This window comes from Ambystoma mexicanum, chromosome 7q, assembly GCF_040938575.1.
Source record: "Ambystoma mexicanum isolate Mex_15411 chromosome 7q, UKY_AmexF1_1, whole genome shotgun sequence".
In the NCBI taxonomy this organism is placed as follows: Eukaryota; Metazoa; Chordata; class Amphibia; order Caudata; family Ambystomatidae; genus Ambystoma; species Ambystoma mexicanum.
The window spans coordinates 713,317,466-713,340,346 of NC_090941.1; the positions used below are offsets into that span (position 1 = coordinate 713,317,466).

Here is a 22,881-nt window from a genome sequence, read left to right on the forward strand (position 1 = left end):
ACAGATGTCTGACGTCCATCCTTGAATGGAGACACACTTGATTCATTTAAAAAATCGAAACAACCGTTGTTAAAATATATGTGGTGTTTTATTTTGTATCTTATTTTCATGACACAAAAATACAAGACTTTAAAGATTATACAGGTCTGGTTGCAGCACAGCGAGAGAAAATCCCCTGTACTGACCGCTGTCACTCGTGAACGTTTCTCTTGTGGCACGAACGGCACAGGCGGGTATCACTCTTCGAGCGCGGTGTCCAAGCCTCCCGTGGAGCCACCATGTAAAGGAACGATAGGCCACCAGCCTGTACCACCTATGAAAAGGAATGAAACAAACTGTTTTTAAATGACCAAGATAAGTTTAATAAACGTTTGTTGTCAATGACAATTCTTGTAACTAATGGCATTCTGCACCGACAAATGCTATCTAGACAATGCACACTATTGAACGACTTACATGCGTTACAATGATATGTAGATGTCATTTTGGATATAGTAGAAGAACATGAAATAGGAGTGGCATGACAAGCAGAGTATCCTTACTCGTTACTCGGATTACGAGGACGAACAGTTGTGCGAAGTTCGTGCATAAGCACCATCATTATTCTCAACACGGCCCGTGTGAGGCAGGCTGCCCTGAAGTCTGGCAGCTCGGTGATGCGTTGCGGTCGTGGCTCGCCTTCCGAAATGTAGGCCAGGCATCCCGAGTTTTCGCGGCAGCAGCAGTTCTCCTCGGTTGGCATTAGCTCGCACCGATTGCATGTGCACCAGGTGGAGACGCCGTCCATGCGACTAGGCCCAGGCTCTTCATCTGTTGATTTGTCCTGCCAACTGCCGTCCGAATCCCCATCGTTTTTGCGTGCTTCCCTTTCCAGTAGTTCCTCCTCGGTATGCTCGGGCTCGTACATGTAGGGCATTATTGTAGCCATTGTGTGGTAAACAAAGTAAAATAATTTACCGAGATTGTACAGGTGTTCACACGGGCTACAAGCGGCGAAGGTAGCTGACCAGAGCACAGAAACGAGTCACAAAATACTCTAAGTAACACAGAGAGAGGAATGGAATCGAAAATCTGCTGCTGTGCGTTGTGAAACGGTCTGTTTATACTTATTGAGGAATTGAGGAAAGAGGCGTCCTGCCATTTCCATGGCGGCACGTCATTAGCTGAAGCGCAGCGAATGTTGACACAAGATGTGCTTTGGCGTTAGGAAATGGGCGGTACGAGTCTGCTGATGACAGGCTCAGGGGCGGGGGAATTGATTTAGTACCGCAGAAGCAGGTCAGCCAGGGCGATGCGGCAAGTGATAGGATTATCACAAAATGGCAGCTGCCTGGTGCCTGTTTTCGGGTGTGTTTAATGGACGAAAACTCGGGTAAGGTGCATAGGAAAGTTTTCTAAAATCGAGCCACTTAGGCTTAAAAAAACATGGCCGACCCGTAGGGACAATAACATTTTTTACTAGACCATGCCTTTAAATAAAGAAATAAACCAAAGAAGATAGTGGGGAGGGGAAGTCGAACCTACTATGCCTTGTGAGTGTTCAGAACATGCAAGTGTAGAGGGGTACGAGATACGTGCTGTGGTGCTCGGGGAGAGCAGCAAGTGAAGCGCTCTGAGGAACGGTAAGTGCAACCTCTAGCTGTGGAGGGTGAGCCGAGGCAGGTGCAGAGGATAGGCAGCAGCTGAGATGAAAGATGTGGGAGTTCAGGGCCCGAGGATGCATAAGGGCCCAGCACACCAATCAAGCTACTGTGCAGTTAGCAGAGGAGAGAGGAAGGGAAGGAGGAGGTAAAGAGGAAGGTTTTGAGGCACTTCTGGAATTTAAGGCGGTCCTGCTCAAGATGAAGAGGGAGGGGGAGGCTGTTCCAGAGAAGGGAGCCAGCTGAGGAAAGAGATCAACCACCTGCCCTCTGTGTTTAGCAAACCGCTTTACACACAAGGAGTTGGTGCCAGAGGAGCACGGGTGTGCAGAGGGGGAATAGTTAGTCAGAAAGAGTTGCCGATAGAGTGGTCCCTGGACACCAGACAGTCTTGTGGATCATGCAGAGGGACTTGAATGTAATCTGTGCCGCGACTGGGAGCCAGTAAAAACTTTGTAGGGCAGGAGAGATGTGGTACCTGGGCTTGAGGCCAAGGATAAGTCTTGCTTCCCTATTCTGGATTAGCTGGAGGGGGTCACAGAGTGGACAAAGGAAAATAGAAGAGGCTATTTGCAGTAGTCTGTCCTAGAGAGAACCAGAGCCCGGATAACATTGAGTCTCTGGGGGAAGGTGAGGAAAGGTAGAATTCCTTTCAGACGGAAAAGCTGAAAGTGGGACGTTTAGGCAATGTCCTGAACGTGAGGGAGGAAGGAGAGAGCTGAAGATTTCTGGCTTCCGAGGAGGAAGCGTGGGGGCGGGGCATGGAAGAATGCCAGAGTGAAGCGAAGGAGTAAGGTGCTGACGTCCCAATAGGAAGGATCTGTTTTTCTGGTATTGAGGCAGAGGTCATTAGAAGTAGACCAGGCCTGGATGGCAGAGAGGCAGTCGGGGATGATCGAGGGTTCAAGGGAGACTGCAGGAAGTTTGAAGAAGAGTTGAGTGTCATCCCCATAGCACTGGAAGTTCGGGGAGAAGGAGGAAATGAGGCGTGCCAGCAGAGTAAGGTAGATGTTAAAGCGCCAAGGCAAAAGAATGGAGTCCTGTCAGACGTAGTGGGGGAGGAGAAGGTGCCCAGAATGACAGTGGATGAGCGGTCAGTTAGGTCAGCCAGTCTAGTGCCCGCTCCGAGAGACCAAGGGTGTCGTGGAGCCTTTTTATGAGTATGGAGTGGTTGACTGTGTCAAATGCAGAAGAGAAGTCAAGGAGGAGGAGGAGGACAGCAGGGGAGGTGGAGTCATGGGATGTGAGCAGTTCTTCACGGGTGTTCAGAAGAGCAGTTTCCGTGCCTCTGTGTATGCTTGGAATACAGATTGATGGTCGTGGAGACCGCCAACAAGTTCAGTGTGAGAGTTAAGTTGGGGCAGGGACAACTTCTCAAGCAGTTTCCCAAGGAAGGGGGGTGATGGAGATGGAGCGATAGCTGACTGCACACTAAGGGTCTGCTGACTGTCTTTTAAGGAGGGGGCGCACAAGGGAGTGCTTGAATGAGGATGGAAAAGAACCAGTAGCAAAGAGTGCTTACAGAGATCAGCAAGAGAAGGGGCGTGAGAGCAAATGTTGGCCTTGATGGTCCTGGATGAGCAAGGGGCCTGTTTGGAAGAGACCTTCATGGAGTTGATTACTTCGACTTCTTCCGGAGAGACGGGGCGAAGGACGAAAAGGAGGAAGGAGGAGGGTGAGTGGTCAATAGCGCCAAGGAGGGGAAGGATGAGTTGAAACTTCAGCAGCTGACTGAAAAGGTGAGAGTGAATGTGCTTAATTTTGCATTGTATCACCTGGCCTTCTCATCACATCATGTGTTGGCTTACACCCATGCACCAGGCTCTTCAAAAAATGCTAAGGGAAATATGAAGTTGCAAAATCCTTACACTCTGGCAAGGCCTCGATTTGGTTTACCCGAATTTTATGGATTAAAACGTTGCTTTTATGGCCAGCATGTGATCTGGCTGGAATATGCTGGGTGGATGACCTGGTGTTGGAGGGGACATGGATCCCCTTTGATGTACTATAAAAGGATAAAGGGAGGTTGGGAGGGAGGGGATGGATGGATGGATGGTTGGTCTTCTGGGAAATGCACAACACTGAAAAATGTGGTTATACATTTGATGCTCTGAGTGAGGTGAGGAAAGACCTGGCAGAACTCTTACTACAGTTGGGGGAGTAAAAAACACGGCCTCTGAGGTTTACACTCTGCGGCAGAAATCTTAAGCAATCCAGCCTTGTTGGCAAAATGGTTTCAGGTATTTGGTGGGGAGATCATTGAAGGAAGATGGAATGAGTTTATTGGGAATATGGAGCTGATGTCGCTGAACTGCGGAGATGGAGCCAAGCAGAGTAAACTGCGTAGTAGCTTATACTGGACACCAGCTGGGTTAGCCTAGAGGGGAATGAGTGACTCTGTTTGTTGGGGATGCAAGCACAGGAAAGGTACACTAGAACACATGCTTTGGGAGTGCAATCGGGTCAGGGTCTGCAAGGAGGCTGCTGGGACGCTTGCCATCGTACTGTGGACAGACTGGGAATAGCACGTTGGGAAGCTGATATTGGATGCTGAGTTTGCAATAGAGGACCTTTCATTTCAACAGAAATGCTGCTGTTTAGAACCGCAATAGTTGCCAAAAAATTAATGTTGGTGTGGTTGGAAGTCTGCAATGCCCCCTACTCGGGACAGGGTGCGGGGGTGCATAATAATTGCATAGGACCTTGCTAGTTGAAAGAATTATAATGAGAAGAAAATGAAAACATTTAATAACATGTGGTCGTGTTTCCCCCAGGTTGTTCTGTAACCTTTGCCCTATGAAAGACAAGATACAAGACATGCAGTGATGAGGGAATGGTGGCATTTGTATCCTGCTTTGAGAGTATGTTTAGGCTTGTGTGTTCTGTTAAAAATGATCAAATGTACATTAAGAAAAAAGGTCTGAATAGGACAATATGTGCAGCAGAGAACATCCTAATGAGGGTGTGAACAGTCTAATATGGGTTCATACATCTGACATGTCTGATCTATGAATCTGGCAAGCACCCTCTTCTCTCAAGTCAGTTTAGTTATTTACTTTTTTAGGCTGAGTTGAGGGGGTGCGGCTGCATGTGACTAACTTGTACCCCAGTGTCTGAATGAAGGGCCCTCATTAGTCTTTGAAGATTTGATGGAAACACCAAATTGGGCAGCATCCTCCAGAGAGCCTAACCCTGTTCACCCTATTATGGATTTAGGTGAAGTCCACAAAGAACATTGAAATGATGTGCAGAGCACGAAGGAAACCACCACCTTTATTCAATACATCAGGTGGGTTCATAGACTATAAAAAAGGGCCCCACTTCTTGCTACATCTTGCTCTGTTAAGGGCCTCTATTCTCTCCTGAATTACTTCACACATTCCATTCCAGTGTGTGATGTAATGAGGGATCTACTGGATGAGGGCCAGCAGCAGCTGCAGATGCCCCACATCTCCCTTACTGAGGCAGGGGGAGAGCAAAACCCAGCATAGGATTGGAGGGAATGAATTCAGGGAGCTAGGTGGTGGGAAGGGAGGGGGTGGACGGGGTGACCTATCCTTTTACCACTCCACTTTTCTTTTATTCCACATACTCTAAGGAAATGGGTCTATTTCACACTGTGAGGTCTGGCATTAATCTTACAGGCTATCCTGGTGGTGCTCCGATTCTAGATTTGTGAATAGCTGCAATGGTCTGTTTTCAGCCCTGTAACTAGGGACTTATGGTTTCATTGGTGTCCCTGAAAAGCACTTCAGTTCCAAAGTCGTGAACGGTGGCCTTATTTTGTCGTTCGCCCCTGTCATTGTGTATGAAAACCTAGGTGTCCCCGTTCCCTTGGAGAAGGCCCTTTACTTGGCATGGACCATTATTCTTGCACCATCTAAACTACACACCTGCCTGCCCGAATGGCTCATCTCTAGAACTTTGGTAATTGGTGACAATGCAGGGCAGCCTCTTCCGGGAGGGAGTGGTTGGTTCCCCCATACAGCTATTCACTGCCTTGTGGTTGTCATACACTAATTTGTAACTGATTTGCCTCACCCAAATTCTGTCCCAGATTGTCACTAAATCAGCAGATACACCAGCCACTCCGAGCAGACCCATCAGGGGTGGGTGTACTCCTTTGGTGGGGTGTAAAAACGGTGTTTCCACCATTTCTCTGATGGCCGGTTTCCAATCACAGTCCATCATGAGGACTCCCTCTATGCCGCTTTTAAAGACTTGTTAGAATCTTTTGTCCATGTCATTGGTTTGCAGATGGTACACCGAGCTCATGCAGTGCTCAGTTGCATTGCCCTTAAAAGAACTTTTCCGGGACTTCAGCTGAATCTCGCCGTCTGGCGGGGAATCGAAGGAAAGCCTTGTCTCCTAAAAACGTCCTCTAAAACTTTGATAACCTCTTTAGTACGTATATTCTAGGCAACTCGAGCCACCTCCAAAGCAAGTCCATTAAAACCATGCAAGATGCTTGAGTAGACCTGCTATATAGAGGCCCTACAAGGTTAAAACGTACTCTCCCAAGGAACCTGGCATACAGTCATGATTCACGGGTTTGGTGCAAGACGAAAAAGCCTTCTCCCTGCTGTGACTCATGGAACACTCAGTCACAACCCTTTTCACTTGGCTGTCACAACTAGGCCACCAAAAACCCTAGCTGGCATGTTGAAAGGTTTTGGTTCCGCTGAATGCCATGATATCTGCCAAGGGCTAATGCAGTGATGCTTTAGTGGACTCCTATAGAGGGGCGGTCGTCTCTCCTTCACTGATTAAGTGTACAACTCCTCCTCAAATGTTCATAAACTAATTTCTTATTGTACTCCTGTTTCTTTTGAAGCCATTTTTTTCTTGCACAATAATGAATCATGCAGGGCCACATTTCGCATGGTTCCTTAGACACCACGTCTTGTTCGATGGTGGTAACTTGGTCCTCTTGCTCACTGCAATTTCCTTAATTGGAATTGGTTAGTCTTGACCGTCTGTGGCTCTTTGTTGCACCTGGAAGATGCAGCACTTCCATACTTTGCCCTTGCAATGCTGTGAGCCACTTCCTGATACATGAGGACACTTTATCTAGTTCCCTTATAGTCAGAATTTCCGATAAGGGCTTGTTTGGACTTCGACCTTTGTTCCCCATAGAAATGAGGAGCATTTTTATGTCGCCCATTAATGGCTTGCAACAATCTCGATATTGGAGTAATTAATTTCTGCCCCTCCTAGCACCTTTGATACAATGACAAGCTCTTTTTCTTCTTCTTGTTTTACATGAGCCTTGAAACATTGAGAAGGCGTAGGAGATGGGTTTGGTGCTTTTTCATTGTATCCCATTTTAGTAGTGAAACTGGTTGTGTATTATGAACGGGAGACGCAGCAATGGATATGATAGGTTATTTATAACACACTTAATACCCGGGGGTTTCTAAGCGTGGACCCGGGGATCGAACTTGTGTCGCTCCGTGTCGTCTTGCTTCCAAGGCGAGCAAGATGCCCCTGAGCTCTCCTCCCGAGATTCTGGTTTACAAGGTCCCCTTTTATTGCTCTGGGCGCGTGTGCAGCTCCTTATTTTTAGTTATTTAATTGGCATTCCAAATGCAGCTGGGATCCTTATTTTTGACATCAGTAGCGGCCGACGGTGGGCAATAGTAGTAGTCTTAATTTTGTTTTCTTATTTACAATTCATTTGTGTAGCACGGCTCACAAGGACGAGCCAGGACTTTTATTTTTCCTATTTTCTGAGGCGGGATTTGGTTTTCTTCAAGAGCGCAAAGAAACCTTGGCGAGTTTTCCTTTCTCCCCAGGCTATGTGGGTGTGCTCCACCCGAGCGACCCGGCAGCCCTCAAGCTATTTCTTTATTTTCACATTTTCACTTCTCGTCCTGTACCGCCATGGAAGTGCCGCTGAGGCCAGCCCGCGGGTTTCTTCCCAGTGACGAGACCACTGACGCCTGGGCTCCTTGGTCATTGGGCTCAGAAACACCAGCCACTGGGGGGGAGGGGGGGAGCGGCCGTTGGTCTTCTTCCCTGCACGTGGCTCTCTTTTCATACACCCCACTGGGCCACTGCGGGTCGGTCTCGCCATTGGTCTCTTCAGCTGAGTGATGAGTCTTCCTTTCCTCCACAGTCACGCTGCCGTGTTCGAGATAGGTCTGGTGCTCCTCTTCCCTTCACAACAGCCCAGGCTCCAGTCGTCCCCTTCTGCGCACCCCAAGGAGGGATACCAAGCTGCAGCTTTATGACTGAAAGGCTACCTGTCACTCAGACCATGAGGTGGCAGCAAGCCCATGAGCTGATCCCTCACATATTCCCAACAGTGGCCAGTTCCTTCTGTCTACAGGGGGCCCACAATTTCCCGGCACAAAGTCCAGTGTCCTGACCAGGTCCCACCTCACGGGGACTGCACCATTTGCAACCATTGCAGGTTGGTCATGCATCTTCTTAAGAAGAAGAATTCAGTATTAACGAGTAGAAGCACCCTAATTGGGAGCATTTTACACTGGAAACCACTTCATGCTCCGTTGAATTACCCACTCGAATGACCTGTTACATATTTACATATAAATAAAGGTTCTCTGCAAATATATGGTGGCCATGTTATATGAATTGGTAACCAGGGCAAAGTGCAGGCTGATGTAAGGCTGATGTAAGGCTCGGATTACATCATTTTGTCATTGCATGATATTAAACCATTGCTTACATTTGGTTTTCATTATAAAATCCAAGCTGGCCCTGATCCCCTTTTGCTGCATATTTGTATTTTGATTTCGTTTGTATCCGCTGGAGGTACATGTTTAACAGCTTTACATTCTGTCCTTAATAAAGGTGGCCGTTTATATCTATTCCAGCTGCTCTTTTGTCGAGAATTCCATGAAACGTTTTACTCATGCAAAATAAGGAGCGTGATGCCAGAAAATTGACCTCTCTCCAACCTTCCCATGGATTTATAATGACGCTTTTTAGTTTTGCAGCAATACCACGCTTGCTTTTATTTTTGTATACCGTGCCCTTATTGTTCGGCATCTTTTCTAGTCCTGGTGCTGATCTTTTGGTGCTTCAGGCAGCAGTTTGGGGGGTAATGTCGATTAAGCATAAAGGAAAGCATCTCATCCCTCTAGTTGATTACATTGTGTGAAACAATGAAAGACAGTGATGTAATGATATAGTGCATTATGACCCAATTCTTGTTGTTCTGCCTCTCCAGGTAAACCCTCCTTACTATGTGCCGCTGGTTGAGCTGGTGCCGCACCCGGACACGGACCCCACCACGGTCGACGCGACGTATGCTCTAATGAAGGAGATTGGCCAGTCCCCAGTAAAGCTGCTGAAGGCCATTGATGGATTTGTGCTGAATCGGCTCCAGTATGCAGTGGTTTGTGAGGCATGGAGGCTAGTGAAGGTATTGCGGGATTCTTGTTACCCTATACGGATTTTAATCCATTTGTTGTATTTATCTAGTTGCGTACAGCAGCAAACCCTGCTACCTTTGCCCCAATTAAACATAGTGCTTTGGACAAAGGAAGGGTAGAGGGTGTTGGAAGTCTATATGCAAAGAGGGCATTTATTCCATAGATGCAGTGGGCCGAGGTAGGTGGACTATGCAGGCCAGCGAATGCTTGGACCTGTTGAATTGTTGAACCAGATCAGTATTGGTACTTCTGCGTTGTGGGTTGAATGATTCTATTGTCCATTGAAGGCTTGTTTGAACAAAGCATTACCTTGTGCTCCAGTAACATCCTACAGCCAGACATGCTTGCCTGTGTTTAATCCCGAATGAACTTCGATTGGGGGATTGTGAAGGGTTTGGCAAGAGCAAAGTTACCTGGTGGGGGCATCGTGTTGCAAAACGTTCAAATACTGAGGCCTGGACCCTGGCTCTAGGAAGACTAATGCAGAGTAGTCCACTAGGACCCAGTGGAGTCTTTCTATGGCAGGTCTGCAGTCATGTTCATTGATATTTATTATACACACTCTGTTGTGCCTCTTGATGTTGAGGGACGTCCATGTAAATCACATTGCCAAAGGCTTAATGCTTCATGACTAGGAAACTAGTCCATTCTACACATCTGATTCAGCGGCTGGCCCATCTCCTTTGTGTTGTCCATGTCTGAGTATACGCGCCCTGTTGCCTGCAGGCTGCGGCGCGTTAGAAATACAGTGTTTTAGTAATTGTCACTTGATTTGTTTATTGTAAGTTCATTGTCTGTAAAGTCTTTGATGGAGGATGCTACGTTGTATACATTACTTATTTGGAAATATGAATAAACCAACAAGACACAACCTTGAGGGAAGAACTGGGTGGCCAATCTCTGCTTGAAAAGTTGGCTAGAAGCTTGTTATGCCACCCACTTTGTGACTCCTGGGCTATGTACCTTTTTTAAGTTGTGTTTGTGGGCGGTCCGATTTATTTTTTGGCAGGGCCTCCTGTTGGATGGTTTGAAGCACTAGTTTGAATGCCAGCTTACCCTTTCGTATGAATAATATGGAGCCCAGAAAACAAAGCTCTTGTTTAATCACCCATACTCGCCGGTTAGACAGCCGCAATGCTTTCCCATGTATGCTGTATATGTCCGTAGTTTATTCGATAGTGCTGCCGCCTCATAATCTAGGTTAATGCTTAATGGGATGTACATGTTTAAGCTAGTTCAATTTCCTCATTTGCACATTACTCGTGCAGTTTTCCCTTTTGTAGTTTTTAATGAGGGCACAGGTGAGTTCCCCCAAACACACAACATATAAAAATGCATCAAAGGAGTGTGGGAGCCTGTCTACTGAAAACCAGCATGGGTCAAACAACCTGTTTTATAGAATTTCTTCCACTCAGGAGGGTCTCCAACCACGTTTTAGCTCACTGTACCCTTCACAGAGGAGAAATATCCATTTGCATATCAGTATCTCACCCACAAAGGCAGTCCAGCACCAAAATACTAGGCAAATCTACTCTGAACAAGAGTACCATCAGCAACCCCAGACACGTGTTTCGGCCTAGTCGGACCTCATCAGTGAGTTGAAGCAGAACCTCTCTAAAACACTGTGAACAAGGGGTGGCTGATAGTACTCTTGTTCAGAGGAGATTTGCCCAGCATTTTGGCGCTGAACTGCCCTTGTGGGTGGGACAAATACTGATATAAATGGATATTTCGAAGGGATTGTGTCCTCCGATGTATTCCTTATCTTTGATAATACGTGTCCAGCTTGCTGGCCTCGGACATTTTTTCTGTAGAGGGCGCTGCGCGTCGACGTCCACCGAGTCGATGTCCCTCGACAGCCACTGTATCAGCGTCGACGTCACCATGCCCATAAATAGCCACGCGCTGCGTCCGTTGCTCAGTTCGGTTTTTCCGCGCTTTGTGGGGCCTCGGAACGTCGTTGCTCAGTTCAGTCAGGTTTACTATTTATTTCCACTCGAATATTCCTTATCGTTCTCGATGGCTTCTTCATCAGAACCGATGACGCCGCGATCCGGCTTCAAGAAATGTCGAGACTGCGGTAAAAAAATGTCAATAACGGATCCACACAGGGTCTGTTTTATGGTGCTTGGGGTCCGAGCACCATTGTTCGGAGTGTGAGGACTGCATGTCCATGACGGCGAAAGACCTGAAGGAGCGAAAGGGCAAGCTCGAGAGAGGTAAGTCAGCCAAATCCTCCTCGACGGTTTCGTCAGCTGAGTCGAGGCATTCGTCTCCTCACCGTCGAAAACACTCCCATTCTAGATCTCGAATCAGCTCCCACCATTCGTCGAGATCTAGACACTCAAAAAAGAGACGTAGAAGGTCCCATTCCTCGTCGTCTTCTGTGTCCCCAGAAAGAGTTTCCTGTCCCACCAAACACAGTTCTCAAGCTGAGTGGGAGGAATTCAGAAAGAAAATGTTAAGCGTCTTCGAGAACGCGGCCTTGACCCCCTCGAAGACAGCTGAGGGTGATACGCCGGGTGAAAAACCCAAAAAATCAAAACGCCGCGAGTCGCAGCACCCGGCGAAACATTCCACCCGAGAGCGCCATGAGCCATCGGGTAAGAAGGCACCGTCTTCGACGCCGTCGTCGAAGGTTCCTTCGACGCACGGATCAGCACCATTGACGCCATTGTCGAAGGGTTCCTCGACGCATCGGTCGATCGACTCGACGCCATCGTCGACGCCGATGAAAGAGAGGACCAAGGCTCCACAGCCAACGGTGATTTCAAGGGCCTCCGGCACAACGCTGAGACTGTCGTCGATACCCTTGAGTAGGATCCTGATCCTCTCGAGTTCTTCGAGACCCCTTCCAGTTTTTTCGACGCCATTTTCGGCGCCTTCGAAGCCTGTTACATCGGCGTCGACGACTTCGACATTTTCTCATCCAATAACGACGAGTTTGGCTCCTTCGGCCCTAGAGATGGGCTTTAATCCATTTCAGAGATCAGAATACCCTGGTCTTTCTTCAATTTATGAAGAAGGGGAAGACTCTGACCAGGAAACATTTGGTTTACAGAGAACCACACTGCCTACTGCAGAGGATTTCACCTCTGAAGAAAGAAGGCTGAAGGAACTACAGGAGTCACTTCATGAGGCAAGTGGACTAGACACTTCCCCAGAAGTGGAATTTGTAAAGCCAGACCCAGGGGAACATGCAGAAACACCATATAGAACCCTGATGGCAAGAATAATTGAGTTTATGGGTTGGTCTTCACCTTCACCTGTTTTCCAACAGGATGATCTAACAGATATATTGGACAAAGGCCCACAGGAGGACCCGGTGGTCCCCTTCCATGCAGCCCTACAAAGAAAAATTGCATCCAATTGGGAAACTCCCGAAGTTATCCCAGCAGTCGATAAAAGATTGTCGACAAAGTATAGGGTAGCGGCTGCTGACCCTGAATACCTGTCAAAACACCCGACCCCAGAGAGCCTGGTGGTTCAAGCGGCAACTTCATCCAGCAGTAGGACTGCTTACCCTACTGTACCACAGGATAGGGATGACAAGAGGTACGACTCTATGGCAAAGAAAGTCTTCTCTGCCTGTAGTATGGAGTTGAAGTCCATCAACGCCACCTGTACACTCGCCAGGTTCAGTCACACACTATGGGAGTGTGCTTCATCAGCGGTTGACTGCATACCCGATGGAGAGGAAAAGGAGGCCTTCATTAACATCATTAAAGATGGCAAAGATGCCATGTGCGAATCACTTCAAACGGGCATCGATTCCGCTGACAGTATCAGCAGGGCCATGGCGGCAAGTACAACAATCCACAGGCATGCGTGGTTGCGAAAGTCGGGCTTTGCCCCTGATGTACAGGCCAGACTTTTGAATATGCCCTTTGACGGCTCTTCATTATTCGGGAAAAAGGCTGATGACAGTCTGGAAAAGTTAGACTTCTAAAGCAGCAGCAAAATCCTTAGGAGCTGCTATCCACCAAACTCCTTTTCGCCCCTCAGGAACCTCTGGGAGAGGAAAGTCCTTTCGCTATTATTCCGCATTCGGGAAAGGCAGAGGACAGCCGGCTCAGAGGCCAAAGGAGATCCACCCGAGGTGGACGGGTCAAAGTTACTAAGACCGCAGCAGCAGCAGGTGCCTCTTTACCCTCGGCATCTGCATCAGCCGCCCCCAAACCACTCTGAGGCCTTCACACACAAGACACCTGTAGGGGGCAGGTTAACTCACCATCTGACGGAATGGCAGGCTATAACGTCAGATGCTTGGGCGTTGGAGACAGTTGCCCAAGGTTACTGCCTACCCTTTCTACACATCCCTCAGAGTCATCCACCGGGGAACAGCTCCCTAAAAGTTCCAGATCCGCTCCTCTTGCAGGAAATTATGGACCTGCTAGAGAAAGGTGCCATAGAACCGGTACCTGTAGCGGACAGGAACAAGGGCTGGTACTCCCCCCTACTTTCTCATACCAAAGAAGGACGGAGGACTGAGACCCATCCTGGACTTACGAGAATTGAACAAGTTCCTCAGGAAGGACAAGTTCAAGATGGTAACTCTCTCTCAGATCATTCAGGCCCTCCAGCTCCAGGACTGGCTGGTATCTCTGGACCTTCAGGATGCTTATTTCCATGTGCCAATCCATCTCAAGCACAGGAAATACCTGAGGTTCGCAATTGGCAACTCTCATTATCAATTTTGAGTTCTGCCATTTGGGCTGACCTCCGCCCCATGGGTCTTCACCAAGCTGATGTTGGTAGGGGTGGCGAGTCTAAGGAGGGAAGGGATCCACGTCTATCCCTACCTGGACGATTGGCTGATCAGGGCCGTATCTTTGGAACAGGCCCAGAACCAGCTAGATTATGTCTGCCTCTTCCTTCACAGACTGGGCTTCTCCCTCAATTTTTAAAGAAGTCACAGATGATACCATCTCAGAGACTCCAGTTCATTGGAGCGGTCCTGGACACTTCCCTGGGAAAAGTTTCGCCACCAGAGGTGAGGGCTCAAGATATTCTACAGATGGTCACCAAGTTTCAAAATGCCCAGCGTCTCCCAGCCTTCGACTTTTTGAGGTTGCTAGGCCTCATGGCATCCTGCATCTTCCTTGTGTCAGAGGCTCGCCTGAGAATGAGATCTCTTGAGTGGGCACTGAGAAGTCGGTGGTCACAATTCTCAGGAAGAATGACAGACCTCCTCCGGATTCCGGACAAGGTAGCCCACAACCTTCAATGGTGGGCCTATCCAGAGAACATCTTGAAAGGAGAACTGTTTTGGCAACCATGGCCGGAGATAACAGTAGTCACAGATGCCTCGCTCACTGGGTGGGGAGCCCATGCCAACGACTTGACCATCAGCGGTCGTTGGTCTCCATCGGAGTCCAGACTACATATCAACCTATTAGAGCTGATAGCGATCAGACTAGCACTGAAAGCTTTCCTGCCATCAGTACAGGGGAGAAATGTCCTGATAATGACGGACAACACGGTGGCCATGCACTACCTCAACAAAAGAGGAGGCGTAGGATCACTGCCACTGTGCAGAGAGACAATGCAGCTCTGGTTTTGGGCAATTCGGGAAGGAATCTCTCTATCGGCAGTCCACCTAGCCAGAGAGAAGAATTTGGCGGCGGACGCTCTGAGCAGGCAGAGCACAGTCTCCCACGAGTGGGAGCTAGCTCAGGAAGTCCTTCAAGAGATCTTCGCCCTTTGGGGAACCCCTCAGGTGGATCTGTTCGCCACAAGCACCAACAGGAAGTGCGATCTGTTCTGTTCAAGGGAATTTCCCCCGAGAGGAGCTCTAGGAGATGCGTTCGTAGTGGACTGGGAGTTTCCACTCCTTTACGCATTCCCACCAGTCCCTGTTATTCCTCAAATGATCAGGAGGTTGAGAGGATTCCGGAAAACCATGATCCTAATTGCCCCGGATTGGGCCAGGAGAACGTGGTACCCGGACCTTCTAGATATGTCCATCTTCCCTCCAATCCGTCTTCCGCTCAAAGAGAATCTTCTCTCGCAGAAGGGAGGTCAGGTTCTCCATCCAGACACCAGAACCCTCAACCTTCATGCTTGGCTTCTGAAAGGTTGAGGTACAAGGATTGGGATCTCCCTGATGACGTCATGGAGGTGTTGCTTTCGGCCAGAAAACCAGCAACAAAGTCTTTATACTGCTGCCGTTGGAACAAGTTTTGCAGCTGGTGTAGGGAAGAGAATATCAACCCTTTTTCATGTGGTACACCAACGGTGTTATCGTTTCTACTCTACTTGGCAAACTCAGGCCTTCAAGTTGGCACTGTAAAAGGCTATCTCGCAGCGTTTTCTATCTTCAAGCGCACTGCGGAGGAACCATCGTATTTCAAAATTCCTCTAGTGTTACAATTTCTCAAGGGTCTAACTAATGTTTACCCTCCAAAACCATTCCAGGTTCCATTATGGGACTTAAATTTAGTCTTAAACTTCTTAATGGCCACTCCATTCGAACCACTTCACTCTTGCGCATTGAGATTTCTCACACTTAAAACTGTCCTACTGGTAGCACTAACATCTTCTAGGAGGGTGAGTGAGCTACAAGCTCTCTCCTGTAAACCCCCACATACAATCTTCCACAAGGACAAGGTTGTCCTACAGGTGAAGCCTAATTTCCTCCCAAAGGTTTCTGAATTCCATATTACTCAGAAAATTACCTTGCCTTCATGCTACCCTCCTCCCCATCCGGGGAAAGAGGAGGAAAGGCTACACAGGCTGGACCCTAGACGAGCTCTCAGCTTTTACATCAGCAGAATGGCTAGGATCAGGCAAGCAGACCAACTGTTTGTAGGATACTCAGGTCACAAGTTGGGATTACCCATAACAAAACAAACCATCTCCAGGTGGATTATTTTGGCCATCCTGGAATGTTATAGACTAGCAGGGAAAGAGCCACCCCAAAATCTCAGGGCTCATTCAACCAGGGGTATCGCAGCCTCTTCGGCTCTCCAGAGAGGGGTACCGGTCCGGGACATATGTGCGGCTGCCACATGGTCGTCCGCACATACATTCACAAAATTTTACAATCTGGATTCCTCCACTGCTCAAGAGACCAGATTTGGCAAGGCCGTATTACATTCGGTCCATCCCTAAAGGGATACATAACACTATCACTCCTTCCTCCAATTACATACCACTGCTATGGGAGTCTATCAAAGATAAGGAATACGTCGGAGGACACAATCCCTTCGAAGAACAAGTTACTTCTTACCTGGTAACGTTCTTTCGACAGGATGTTCCTCCGAAGTATTCCTTATCGCCCCGCCCATCCATCCCCGCAGTGATAACTTCCCTTGTGGTTGCAGCTTTTGCTCCTTCAAGGTTACTATCCGATTCAGGCATGTCTTTTCTTATGCTACAAAACGGAACTGAGCAACGGACGCAGCGCGTGGCTATTTATGGGCATGGTGACGTCAACGCCGATACGGTGGACGTCGAGGGACATCGACTCGGCGGACGTCGACGCGCAGCGCCCTCTACAGAAAAAATTTCCGAGGCCAGCAAGCTGGAAACGTATTATCAAAGATAAGGAATACGTCGGAGGAACATACCGTCGAAAGAACGTTACCAGGTAAGAAGTAACTTGTTCTTCTATTCTGTAATGGGTGCAGTGAGCTAAAACGTGGTTGTAGAACCTCCTGAATGGAAGAAAGTCCTGCTCGTGATATTGTATGTTTTAACAGGTTGGACCTTTGCCTGCAAATTGGCCACATACCATTTTCACCATGGAGTTTGCTCTGAGATTCTTCCAGAAGGGCCACTTCTCCAGCATGGGGTCTGGCATGGATTCACATGCTCATGAATATTCCCCGTCGTCAGGCTGGGAATCCTTGGTAAAGAAAACATCAGTTTCAGTTTTGGTTCTGAACTGTCTTTCTATTAACCAATCACTGGTCTCTGGGTCATACTGCCCCCAGCCAATCACTGCCCTCTACCTAAGCCCCTCCTCTGGCAGCCATCTTCAGATTTCTACCACATGTTCAAGTGTTGGGAGTCTTCGTGCTGTAGCTCTTGAGCTTTAACTGCGTATTGCGTTTTTTCAAAGAGTTTACTTTTATTTTTTCGGTCAATTGAGCCTCAAGCTCCACCGATTCTTCTTCCGATCAACTGGGACCTGTTTCAGAATTTTCTACGCCCCTCATCGAATTCAACTTCTTGGAGGATTCCGGAAGACATGTGAGGCCTACCCTGATTTGGACATGGCCCAGGACAAGGGAGATTCAACACCTATTGGATCCAAACTGTTCAGGAACTGCCCAGGATGTGGACTGAAGAACGTCTCTTAAGGAGGACGAGCAATCTCGGTGCCTCTACTGCCTACACGCCAACAAGTCACACGTGGAGGAGGACTGTGCATTCTGCAAGAACATGTCCACCCGGACCATGAAGGACCGTCGTTCACGACTCGCCAACTGGCTGGAGGCGAAGGGCCCAGCAGCAGGTGGGAAGAAGTCTGAGTGGTCTTCTAAGACCTTTGAGGGTGCTCCGGCGACGGGGCCCAACAAAAGGCAAAGCACTGTGAGGCCGGGGGCACCGAGAGCACCGTTAGTGCGGGCTCCTCAGCTGCCAGGCAGGGCGCAATGTCACCAACGCCATCATCCACGAGCCAACGCTCTGGCTCAGTGAAAAGAAAGTCGAGAGAACCCGGGTAAGCTTCGGGAAAAGCCCCGGTCGATCCCGACAGAGAAAGCCAAGGGGGAGCGAGGCGGTGACCCTCCCCCTAAGGTGAAGGCCTCAGACATGCCCAAGGTTGTAAAGGCCCTGATTCACCCGGCTAAGGCCTCGCTTGAGGGAGTCGTGGCAGCCCTGGCGAGCCTACAGAGGCTACCCTAGTGGAGACGATCTCCGGGCATAGAGTTTCCCTGCCACCCCGGAGGGAATCATCTTTCCAGCCTAACGAGGACCCCTGTGAAACCCTGGGTTGAGAAAGAGGGGGGCACAGTGGCCCTAAATGACTCTGATACCTCCCCCAAGGATGGGCTGGCTGGCGTCAAAGCTATCCTGGACAAGAAGTTTGAGGAGGCCAGGACCTACGGGAAGGATCCCGATGAGGCGGACGTAGAGAGTGACGGTGGAGCCGACTAGGAACCACGGGCGGTGGGGGACCCATGCCCCAGCCGACGCTCCCGTCACAACCGATGCCTACACCACAGGACAACTCAGGAGCAATCCTCATGGCTTTGCAGACCCTGTGTACGGAGATAAGGACAAGGCTGCCCTTGCCCCCAGTGGACGATCCAGCAGCGCCTGGACTGTCGGGGAGTCCATCCTCCCACCTCCCTTCCAGCCTTCACCCCCATCCCCTCTGTCGAGGGATGAGACGGAGACGGCGATGACAGGGACTGACGACGGTGGCGACAACGGAATGGATCTCCCATCAACCCCTCCACCCCCCCCCCCGACGAAATTGGCTCCTTTCACGCCATGATCGCCAGGGCCTCAGAGCTTTTCCAGCTGTGCCCGGAGGAACAGAAGGAGGGATTTCTCTACCAACGACGGGAGGCCAAGAGGAAGACGGTACTCTCGGTCCCGCTGTTGGACGACATATGGGGTGAAGGACTGTCCCTTTTGAAGAACCGGTCCACAGCCCCTGCGAAGAGAGACCGGTACGAGAAGAAGTACCGGGTCCCGGACTCTGCTCCTATGTGCCTCAGGGCGCAACCAATCCCGGATTCCCTAGTCTCCGCGGCAGCCAAGAAGAAAGCGGCAGGGGCGATGGCGTCATCCTCCATCTCCCGCCGGATAGCGAGGGAAAGTTAGATGCCATGGGACGTCGAGTCGTCTCGTCGGCAGCGACGACCATCAAAACGGCCAACACTCGCAATCATGGCTTGCTATGATAGGGAGTTATGGTTCAAGATCGCCCCTATCCTAGACCTACTCCCGGACGACAAGAGGGCAGAAGCCCTGGAAATCCTGCAAGAAAGCGAGGTGGCGTCGGATCATGCCATCACGGTAGCCACGGACATCACTGATAACGGATTTCATCAGATGGGCAACAGCGTTTACGGTTGGCTCAGGGCCACTGACTTCCGTGAAGACGTGCAGACCAGGGTACTGGACATGCCCTTTGACGGAAACAACCTGTTCGGGAAAGCGGTGGACGATAGTCTGCAGGCCATCAAAGCAGACACTGAGACAGCCCGTGCCTTGGGCACTCCATCAATGACGGCTGCCCTTTCGGGCCTACGGAGGCAAATCCCAAGGTGTCTCCAAAGGATTCGGCGGCAGTGCCCGTTCCTCGTCGCAGGAAGCTTACAGAGGCCGCAACAAGAGCGGTGGATACCGTCGTTGCCAAGGAGCCCAGTGTGGCAAGGCCTCGGCAAAACAGGACTGAATCATCTGTGGTGTCGGGCCCCCACCTAAGCACCCCTGCAGGAGGCCGGCTGGCGAAATTTATCAGCGTGTGGGGTGTCCATCTCCACTGACCGTTGGGTGCTGGATGCCCTGGCCCACGGCACACTGTGGAATTCCTAAGGAAGAGTCCCCTTTTCCCACCTGTGGCCAGGAAAGAAAACCACGTTCCACAGCTGCTTCTGGAGGTATGAGCCATGCTGAGAAAGGGCGCAATAGAACTCATCCCAAAGAGGCTCTGGGGCTCCGGAGTATACTCACGGTACTTCCTTGTCCGAAAGAAGACCGGCAGCTGGTGGCCCATCCTGGACCTTCGACGTCTCAACAAATACATCCAAGCACAGAAATTCCAGATGGTTACCCTTCAGCACGTGCTGGGACAGCTGGGGGAAGGTGACGTTCTATCGTCGCTGGACTTGGAGGATGATTACTTTCACATCCCCATACACAAGGGACTCCAAAAGTTCCTGCGTTTCGTGGTCCAAGGGTGGCACTACCAGTTCAAAGCCCTGGCCTTCGGGTTGAAGTCGACTCCAAGGGTCTTTACCAAGTGCCTGGCGGCGTGGCTGCACCTGCACGGGATCAATGTATACCCCTAACTAGACGATTGGCTCATCCGAGCAAAGTCAAGAGAACTTGCCGTCGACCACACGGCGAAGACAGTCCGCCTGCTCACGGAACTGGGATTCTAGATCAACTTTGCGAAATACCACCTGGTACCGTCACAGGACGCCCTGTTCCTGGGGGCCAAACTCGACACAGTGGCATGGTTGGCCTCGCCATCGGAGGAAAGGACAAGGGCCATCCTAGGCAAGGTACAACAGCTGTTGACAATGGAGGTAGCCAAGGTGAGGTCCATCAAATCCCTGATCGGCATGATGTCATCTTGCATCTTCCTCGTGCGTCTGTGCAGGTTGCGGATGCACTAACTGCAGGAGTTCCTCGATGCCCGTTGGATGCAAGCAACGGGAAACTTCGAAGACAAGATCCCGCTCAACGAGACTCTGTCAAACGATGTGCGTGGAAGCCCCACCACCGGATCTCTCGGCGGGCGTGTACTTCCAGACCCCAGAGCACCAGGAAACTGTGATGATGGATGCCTCCCTGGACGGATGGGGAGCACACACTGGAAATCTCCACGCAAGAGGCCTCTGGCTCCCGGAGGAGAGCTCCCTGCACATCAACGTCCTGGAGCTCCGGGCCGTTTTCTGGGCTCTCGGGTCTCCCTTCCGTCCCTCAAGGGCAAAGTGGTATGGATCTTCACCGACAACAACCACAATGTTCTACATTCGGAAGCAGGGAGGTACCAGATCCCCACCCTTATCCAGGGAAGCGCAGGATCTGTGGCACTGGGCCATCACCCAAGGGATGTTCCTGGTAACCTTTCATTTGGCAGGAGTGTAAAACACCATCGCCGACTCACTCAGCAGGGAGCTGTGCTCTTGCCACGAGTGGGACCTTCGGCAAGATCAAGTGGATCTCCTTTTCCGACGGTGGGGCAATCCCCAGATCGATCTGTTCGCGACGGTGGTGAACACCAAGTGCCGGAGGTTCGCCAGCAGGTTTCCCCAGCCGGTGAGCATGGGCGATGCATTCTCCTTCACCTGGGACGGCCTGTTCCTGTATGTGTTCCCTCCATTGCCTCTACTTCTGCAACTCATCAGTCAACTCAGACGTTCCCGGTGCAGGATGATCCTCGTCGCACCGGCGTGGCCGAGGCAGATAGGGTCCTGGACCTTCTGGACATGTCAGCTTCTCCACCAGTCAAACTGCCGATGGACGTGGATCTTCTCGCCAGGGAAGGAGGCGCCATCCTACATCACAACCTGGGATCACTGAACCTGCAGGCCTGGCTCCTGCAGCACTAGAGTTCGGAGGCTAAGATATCCCAGCAGACTGCAAGGAGGTTCTTGCAAAGGCCAGGGCGTCCACTCTTAAGTGCTATGGACATAAGTTGAAGAGGTTCTTTGTCTGGTGCTGTGCGCAGAAGATCAACCCTCTACGGATCACAGCCCCTCAAGTGCTGCCGTATTGGCTGTCGCTGGCCAAGGCAGGGCTGGCACATGCCTCCATCAAAATCCATCTGGCGGCTATATCCCACTACACCAGAACTCCGGGGTGGTCGTCGCTGTGGTCTCATCGCCTGGTGAAGGAGTTCATGAATGGACTGTTCCACTCATTTCCGCCGGTGAAAGCCCTGTGGTGGGGGCTCAACATAGTGCTGACCAGGCTCATGGGTCCCCCGTTCAAGCCCTTGCATTCGGCGCTGCTGAAGTTCCTATCGTGGAACACAGCTTTTCTTGTGGCCATCACCTCCGCACGACGAGTGGGAGAGATCCTGGCCCTCTCTTGTAAGCCTCCATATTTGACATTCCACAAGACCAGGGTCGTGCTGAGGACGCACCCCTCCTTCATGCCCAAGGTGCCATCAGACTTTCATCTCAACGAGCCCTTGGTGTTACCTGTTTTCTTCCCGTCACCTTCGTCGCCGACTGAGAGGACTTTGCACTCGCTGGGTGTGGCTAGAGCGCTTAAGTTCTTTGTGGACCGCACAAAGAGTTTTCGTAAGACATCACAGCTGTTTGTGAACTTTGGCCCTGTGAACCAAGAGAAGGCCCTCTCGAAGGCTTCCATTTCCAGGTGGCTCTCTGGCTGCTTCATGCACTGTCACCGGTTGCAAACCGACCGTTGCCCGGCCGCCCAAGGGCCCATTCGACCAGAGCGATCGCTGCTACCACGGAGTTCCTATCTGGTGTACCCTTGCTGGACATCTGCAGGGCTGCTATGTGGAGGTTGACACACACCTTCACGAGATTTTACTGCGTCAACTGGGACTCCAGGGAGGAGTCCAGAGGCGGCCAGACAGTGCTGCGCAACCTGTTTGCTTAAAGGTGAGTCTGGTGAGGAGGTAAGAGATGCTTAATGTTGATTTGTTGTAATGCTTTATGTTGAGCCTTGCCACCTCCCGTGGTTGTGCATGTGGTACTGCTATGTATTCTTGCATTCATGAGCATGTGAATCCATGCCAGACCCCATGCTGGAGAACGAACAAGTTACTTACCTGTAACTGTTGTTCTCCAGCATGGGTCTGGCATGGATTCACACGCGAACCCTCCCTCCAACCCCTCTGCGGCTCTTCTCTTGGTCCTACTGCCACTTTACATGCTACTAAATCTGAAGATGGCTGCCAGAGGGGCTTAGGTAGAGGGCAGTCATTGGCTGGGGGCAGTGTGACCCAGAGACCAGTGATTGGTTAGTAGTAGAAAGACAGTTCAGAAACTAAACTGAAACTGATTTGTTTACTTTACCGAGGATTCCCAGCCTTCCGGGGAATATTCATGAGCATGTGAATCCATGCCAGACCTATGTTGGAGAACAACAGTTACAGGTAAGTAACTTGTTCCTTCCGTCTCGTTTTAGCTCTCCTTTCTGTACGCCATCTTCATATGGGTCACCCAGAGGATCTG

The 22,881-nt window shown here is 50.2% G+C and overlaps 1 protein-coding gene across 1 annotated transcript in view; it reads left to right on the forward strand.

Annotated features, from left to right (window-relative positions):
- The window catches only part of CRYL1 (crystallin lambda 1), a 713,614-nt gene that overhangs the window by 568,017 nt on the left and 122,716 nt on the right, over positions 1-22,881 (forward strand). The window contains exon 5 of the mRNA XM_069640696.1: positions 8,836-9,030. Within this exon, the coding sequence (XP_069496797.1) occupies positions 8,836-9,030 (195 nt within the window). The remainder of the gene's footprint in view (positions 1-8,835; positions 9,031-22,881) is intronic.